The following is an 8,267-nucleotide window of genomic DNA, read 5'->3' as shown; positions in this document are numbered from 1 at the left end:
AGCACCCTGGGTACCCCAAATCTGCACACAATGTTCTTCCACACGAAGTTTTTGACATTCTGTTGTGTAATATTAGCCAAGGATTCTGCTTCTACCCACTTGGTAAAATAATCAATACCAACCACGAGGAACTTCATTTGTCTCACGCCTAGTGGGAATGGACCTAGAATGTCCAGCCCCCATTGTGCAAAGGGCTAGGGGGCCGTCATTGGAGTTAAATACTCTGATGGTTGCCTGGGGACGTTGCTGAACCTTTGGCATTGGTCGCAGACCTTGACATAGGCCTTAGCATCAGCTTGCATGCTAGGCCAATAATATCCTGCACGGACGATTTTGTGGACGAGTGACCTAGCTCCTGAGTGATTGCCACACGCTCCTTCGTGGATTTCCCTTATTATGTAGTTTGCTTCGTCTGGTTCCAAACACCTTAGATAAGGCTGGGAAAAACCTCTTTTGTAAAGAATCTCGTCCATTATAACGTACCTGGCTGCCTTTACCCTTAGCTTTTTTTGCTTCATCATTTTCTTCTGGGAGTCGTCCGTCTTTCAGGTACGACACAATTGGAGTCATCCAACTCGTCCTGCTTTGTACCTGTTGGACTTCTGGAATGTCTATACTTGGCATATATTGAATTTCATCTACCTCGTCTACAGCTTCACTTGCTGAGGCTTCTTTCGCCAGAGTATCAGCTTCCATGTTTTCTTCCCTTGGGATTTGAACGAAGTTCACTTCTTCAAACTTTTTAATAAGGCGCACCACTCTATTCAGATACTTCCTCATTCGCTCTTCCTTGGCTTCAAATACGCCATTCACTTGGCCTATGATTAGCTGAGAATCTCCCAGGACGAGGAGTGACTCTGCTTCAACGGACTTGGCCAATTCTATCCCTTTGAGGAGAGCTTCATACTCAGCTTCATTATTGGTTGTTTGGAACTGTAAACGAACCTTGTGTTTTAATTTGTCTCCCTCTGGAGATTGTAACACCACACCTACTCCTCCTGCATATTGCGTAGACGAGCCATCCACATAAACTACCCACTTAACGTTTTCCTTCTCACCCACCTCGTCACAATCCAATGTAAATTTTGCAATGAAATCTGCCAGAGCTTGAGCTTTTATGGCATGCCTCGGTTGATACTTTATGTCAAACTCACTGAGCTCAACGGCCCATTGGATCAGACGTCCTGCAGCCTCTAGTTTATTCATTGCTTTCTTGAGTGGGTGATCTGTCATGACATTAATAATGTGAGCCTGAAAGTAATGCCTTAGCTTCCTGGAGGCTGTTATCAACGCAAAAACCATTTTCTCTATCAACGGATATCGTCCTTCTGCTCCCCTCAGTGCTTTGCTGGTATAGTACACAGGCCTTTGTATCTTGTCTTCCTCCCTTATTAATGCTGAACTCACAGCGTGTGGGGTGACTGCCAGATATAAATACAACTCTTCCCCTTGCACGGACGGGCTTAACAAAGGGGCCTTGGTGAGGTATGTCTTTAAATCTTCAAATGCTTTCTGACACTCATCAGTCCATTCAAATGCTTTTTTAAGAATCTTAAAAAATGGCAGGCACTTGTCAGTTGCTTTGGAAACAAATCTATTGAGTGCGGCGACTCGTCCGGTAAGTGATTGGACTTCTTTAACGCTGCTCGGAGGCTTCATATTCAATATTGCTTGGATTTTATCAGGGTTTGCTTCAATTCCTCTGTAAGAGACCATAAACCCCAAGAATTTTCCTGATGACACCCCAAAAGCACATTTGCTAGGGTTTAACTTCATGTGATAATGCCTCAATGTATTGAACGTTTCCTGCAAGTCGTCCAGATGCTTGTCTTCGTCCTGAGTTTTTACCAACATGTCGTCTATATAAACTTCCATATTCCGCCCAATCTGTGGACGAAACATATGATTGACCAACCGTTGGTACGTTGCTCCAGCATTTTTCAAACCAAAAGGCATCACTTCATAACAAAATAATCCCTGACTGGTGACAAAGGATGTTTTCTCTTGATCTGCTTCGTCCATCCGAATCTGATTATACCCAGAGAAAGCGTCCAAGAAACTGAGTAACTTGTGGCCCGCAGTAGAATCTACCAACTGATCGATGCGCGGTAGCGGGTAACTATCCTTTGGGCAAGCCTTGTTTAGGTCAGTGAAATCAACACACATTCTCCATTTGCCATTTGCCTTTTTGACCATAACTACGTTGGCCAACCACTCAAGATAGTATACCTCTCGAATGAACTTCGCCGAAATCAGCTTCTGAACTTCCTCCTTAACAGCATTGTCTCTCTCTGGGGCAAACACCCTCTTCTTTTATCGCACTGGCTTGAAGGAAGGGCATACACTCAGACGGTGGGTAATGACACTGGGATCTATGCTCGGCATATCTTCGCGACTCCATGCAAACACATCCATATTTCTTCTCAACAAACAAACGATATCCTTCTTAATTTTTGATTCCAAATCCGCCCCAACCCTGGTACACCTCTCCGGGTTATTATCATCTAAAGGAACATCTTCCAATGCTTCAACAGGTTCTGCCGTAACTCTCTTTTCTTCAATAGTCATTGTTTGAACTTGTTCGTCCACAGCCAACATGGCCAGGTAACACTCTCTTGCCGTTAGTTGGTCTCCCTGTACTTGGCCTATCCCATGCTCCGTCGGGAATTTAACTGACAGGTGGTAGGTAGATGTTATGGCCTTCCACCTATTTAAAGTTGGCCTCCCAATTATAGCATTGTAAGAGGACGAACAATCAACCACAAGGAAGTTCACCTCCTTGGTAACTTGCTGCGGATATGCCCACACTGTCACTGGTAACAAAATGCTGCCCACAGGTTGTATGTTCATTCCACCAAACCCCACTAGAGGGGAACTTGCTTGTCGCAGCCGATCTCGTCCTAACCTCATTTGTTGAAAAGCTGGATAATACAAAATATCAGCCGAACTTCCGTTGTCCACCAACACCCTTCTGGTCTTGTAATCAGCAATAAGGAGAGTGATGACTATAGCGTCGTCATGGGGTTGGTGGATTCTCTCTGCATCCTCGTCCGTGAAGGTAATCGTCTGCTCGTCCGTAGTTCTCTTACCTGGTATTCGTCCAGAGAGTTGAACGTTCTGTACTGCTCTCAAATATGCCTTCTTTGATTTGGACGACTGTCCTGTGGGACTTCCCCCTAGGATGATCCTTATTTCTCCAAGCGGTGGTCGTGATGTCTCCTCTACCTTTGCTTTCAATTTCTCATCCTTGTGGTCTCGTCTAAGGAAATTCCTCAACTTTCCTTGCCTGATGAGATTTTCAATTTGCTGTTTCAAATCAAAACATTCATCTGTATCATGCCCATGATCCCTACGAAAACGACAATACTTGTTGTGATTGCGTTTGTTGGGATCCCCCTTCATCTTTTCCGGCCACTTCAAAGAAGGCTCGTCTTTAATTTGCATAAGAACTTGCTCAAGTGGCATGTTCAAGGGGGTATACTGTTGATTTCGTGCTGAAGGGTCTGCTTTCTTTTCTCGATCCCTCTTATCTTCCGTCCGTCCCTTCTTGGGACGAGGACCTTGTTCTGACTGACGCGGTGGGTTGGCTTCAACCTTCTCAACTCTCTTCCTCTTTTTGGCTATGATAGCATCCTCTGCATTCATGAAGTTCTGGGCTGAATGAACTAGCTCAGCCATAGTTTGAGGAGCCTGCTCATATAACTTATGAATAAATAGATCAGAATGAACGCCGTTATAAAATGCTGCCAAGAGGAGCTTATCATCCACCTCGTCCACCACTAAGGCATCCCTGTTGAAACGCGTGATGAAGGACCGCAAGCTTTCATTCTCCCCTTACTCTATGGTTAGCAAACTAGACGAAGAACGTTTGTGCCTCTGCCCTCCAATGAAATTGTTGACGAAAAGCTTGCTCAGCTCCTCAAAGGATGCCACTGTTTTAGGAGGTATTTTGCTGAACCACACTCGTGCTGGTCCTTTCAAGGTAGTAGGAAAAGCTCTGCACATTATTTCGTCTGGAACTCCTTGAAGATGCATAGTAGTTTTAAAGGTGGCAATATGGTCAAAAGGATCTCTCGTTCCGTCATATGAATCTAAAGGAGGCATCTTGAACTTGGGTGGAAAAGGATGAGCATTGATGGACGCCACAAAGGGGGAATCAGTGCTATGAACCAAGTCTTCCACAGGGTTTGTTTTCCTCATGTTTTCCCTCATCTCGTCCATGACCCTTCTCATTTGATCCATTTCCCTTTCTAAGTGGGGTACCCTCCGTGAAGCAGTACCTCTTGATTGATTGTCAATCTCAACATTCCTTTCCTCCTCTTGACTCTGGGCTCGTTCTCCAGCGTTCTGTTCATGAGGTTGCCTTCTTGACTCAAGTTGCCTAACCAACTCTTGGTTTTGACGAGTTAATTCTGCCATGGTAGCAGCCATGGATTGCATATGTTGAAATGAGGGTGGTTGCATGGTGGGTGCTGACTGACGGTCGCGGTGAGGGTTGTTAGATGCGTCCCTGCTATGTTGAGGGCCTGGACTCGTTGCTCTAGATCTTGTCCGTACCATTTCAACCCTTGATTGGAGAAAGAAACTATAGAACTTAATAAATTAAGTCCCCACAGACGGCGCCAACTGATAGATTCAAAGGAATTATGAGGAATCAATGGGCTGGAAAATCTCCGGATGTTCTTGATCTAGTAGAGTGAGTCCTGAGAAAACAAAGGAAATCAGCAGAGAAGACCGGTGGAAGCCGACCTTTAATTCTTCGATGGTAAAGTTAGAAAATTGAAGGAGAGAAGAGCCCTCAATACTTCTCTAAAATTCTCTACCAAAAAGAAAAAGTCCCCTTACCTCTGCACAGAAAGGCCTTTATATAGCGTTAGAAAACAATTACTTCTCTTAATCGTCGTAAAGTTTGGAGGATTCAGAGGGTAACTTCCTTAACTGTCACAAAGGTCACCTCTTCAGGAACTGCGTTGAGATTCGAGCGATACAACTTTTGGTTAGAAGTGTGCTTAGTCTAGCCCTTTGTGAATTCACCTCGTCCGTCACTAATGAAGGACGAGGTCTAGCTCTTTATTAATTCACCTCGTCCGTCACTATTGAAGGACGAGGTTCACAGCCCGCTCGTCCTTCAATGGACGAGCGTGTAGAAGGAGAAAAATGGTGGTAATGGAGGGACGAATGTATTAAAGACTTGCTCTCTGCTCTGAACATTGCTATGGACGACCATAAGGACGAGTGATTGAACTTGGTGTTTTTCTTGCACCATCATGGATTGTTGAGCATACATTTTCCAACAATATCTCCTCATATTTATATTGCATTTTAAGGATTGAATTACCCAAAATTATAGTGATATTATCTTGTGTAATGTGCTTCCTTTAACCTTGAACTTATTCCCTAATTGCAGGGATTGATGTTGTAGACTCCGGTGGTGGTAGCTATCTAGGATATGAATGCATTCACTATATAACGAGTTTGACTTTAACTTTTCATTCAATAGCTAACAAGCTTTTAGCGGTTTAAGCTGTCACTAGGTCAGTTGCCCGGTTAGCTATTTTATATTGGGCAGAGTCGAGATGACACATCATCATTTTCCTCGTACCTATTAAGTCTTCATCTCTTCATTTTATTTTCCTTAATTACTTTAAAAGGATAAAAATGCACCATTTTTTGAATATGTTACAATGCAAAATAAATTAGGACAAATCGAAAAAAGAATCCTATATCATTGATCTCATGTTGTATTGAGAACAATTAGACTAACCCTTTGGTTTGGTCGTCCATATAAAAAATTAAAGTTTACCATAATTTCATTTCACCCTTTTATATATATACAATATCCATTGATGCAGGACAAATGATTTGTAGTCCATTTTTTTTTTTCTTGATGATAGTTGAAGTAGGGATACTATAAACCTAATCGTTTCCGCTATAAACATTGTAGAAGTACGAGTTGAATTACAAGGTCCTTCAAAAAAAAAAAAAAATGAAGTACAAAATTGTCTATAACTTATTGTCATTTTTTATGGGAATTTATTGTCATGTTATGGATATCAGTCACTTATAACCACATGTTTTTTTACTTCTTGGGGGTAATACGAAAAAGAATTCCATGTTAACAGTTTTTTACCACCCACACACCAAACCGGAAGTCCCAACATAAATAGTAAGAGCACTAGTATTGGGGGAGTAAACAACTCCCAATTTCTATTTTACAACTCAAGCTATTCAAAACCCACTCCATCTGAGTTTGTAAACTTAAAAAAATTGCAATCTATAAATAGTAAGGTTGCATATGCAATCTTAGAGCCTTAGTATCTGGGGATGCAAAAAAAAAAAAAATTATTTTGCAACCTATGAATAGTAAGGTTGCATATATGCAACCTTACAGCATTAGCATCTGGGGATGCCAAAAAAAAAATATATATATATATATATTTTTCATCCTCAAGCACTACTTTATCTATTTTACCAACTTATTTTATAACTTACCCTACATCTTAGTTTTTAGTTTTACATACAACCTAATAAAATAATATAAACTACCTAATAAAATAATATAAAATATTATTCTCTTTCTTTTTCCTCCCACTCAATTTTTATCTTCACACACAATCACAAGATTAAACTAATATATTTTTTTTACAACTTATGAATAGTAAGACTACATATATTTGAGTTTACAAACTCAGATGGAGTGGGTTTTGGTGGTTTGGGTTGTAAAATAGCAACTGGAGGGTGTTTTACCCACCCATGCGCTCTTACTATTCATAGATTGTAAAAATTAATATTAGTTTAATCTTGTTTTTTTTTTTTTTTTTTTTTTGCATCCCCGTATGCTAAGAGCATCTACATCAGTTGGTGGATATTCTTTTATAATACAAAAAATCCTTCATTTTACACATTTTGGCCAAAAAAACTACCATATCAGCTCGTGTAAAATTGTGTAAAGTCTTCTAAACATTTTCATGAGCTACAATAAATGTGTAAATTTACACGGTTACCATAGCTCATTTATCCATTATTTTAGTATTTGTTTCTCTCTCCTCTCAACTCTCTCAGGCTCACAGCTCTCTCTTTCAACCGTGTATAGTCTTCTCACTTTCACCTCTCTATCGTTTCATCTCTCCCTTAATCCATCGATCTCACCTCAGGCCACTGATCTCACTCTCACTGATCTTAACAGGCAAACGACACCGCAGCGAAGCTTAGATGGTACGATTTCACTCGCACGAGACCTAGAAACAACGCCATGGCGAAGCTCTCAAGGACATAATGTGTGGGATTTTATGGGTATTGATCAGGTTAATGGTGGCTAGGATTTTGATAGGTGAGTTGAATATTTTGATCAGTGGGTTTTGATCTTGATCGGCTTGTTTTTTTCTAGTTCATTGGTGGGTTTTGATGATCTTGTCGTTGATTGGGTGGGTGATGATTTGACTTGACTGGGTTTCGGGTTGGGTGGGTGATTAATGGGTTTGGGATTGAATGGGTTTCAGATTTAGTGGGTTGGTTTTTCTTGATGATGGTGGCTAGGTGTGGAGTGATAGTTGGTAGTGATGGACTGTAGGTCTGTGAGAGAGAGGGGTAGCGAGGGAGTGAATAATAAAAAATTGTAAAATAATAAATATTTTATTGAATAAATGTGTACAATAGATAAACTAATGTAGGTGTTTTGTAAAAGTGGATGTGTAAAATAGAAAAAGTAGGTTTTTTCGTGTAAAATAGACAGAAAATTTGAACGAACTGATGTGGTTGCTCTAAGAGCAATTACATCAGCTGGTGGAAAGTATTGCAAAATAGAAAAAGGTAGTCCTTTTACACATTTTGACCATAAAAAAAAGGCGAAAATGCACTTTTGGTCCCTACATTTTGGGCCTATTCTCAATTTGGTCCTTAAATTGATTTAGCTCCTAAGTCAGTCCCTGATTTTTAAAAATCGTTTTTAAAATAGTCCCTACCGTTAATCCAGTGACAGAAAATGCTGAGGTGGCAAACGGCGTGTCCTATTTGCTGACATGGCGCTGACATGGATATTAAAATATTATTAAAAATGTCACGTCAGCATCTATGTCAGCGTTTTAGTGACAAGTCAGCACTTTAATTAATAAAAAAATAAAAAAATTAAACTGAAAAAATTCAAAATCATAAACAAAAAAAAAAAAGAAAACTTTTTAGCTTCTCTCTTTCTCTGTGTTTGTGTCTGTTACTTTCTTCTTTTCGTTTTTTTTTTTTTTTTTTTTTTTTTTTTTTTTTTTTTTTTTTTT

General features: G+C 40.4%; 1 protein-coding gene across 1 annotated transcript; it reads right to left on the bottom strand.

The window, feature by feature from the left end:
• Window positions 1–2,313: 2,313 nt before the first annotated feature.
• On the bottom strand, window positions 2,314–3,678 carry LOC136064481 (uncharacterized). Its single transcript, XM_065766259.1, has one exon. It carries the CDS (start codon window positions 3,676–3,678, stop codon window positions 2,314–2,316), a length of 1,365 nt encoding a protein of 454 aa, XP_065622331.1.
• Window positions 3,679–8,267: the final 4,589 nt, after the last annotated feature.

The sequence above is a fragment of the Quercus suber genome, unplaced genomic scaffold (genome assembly GCF_002906115.3).
Source record: "Quercus suber isolate HL8 unplaced genomic scaffold, Cork oak 2.0 scaffold_696, whole genome shotgun sequence".
Classification (NCBI taxonomy): Eukaryota; Viridiplantae; Streptophyta; class Magnoliopsida; order Fagales; family Fagaceae; genus Quercus; species Quercus suber.
Note: the sequence above shows the minus strand (reverse complement) of the source record. Positions and strands in the feature narration are given on the sequence as shown.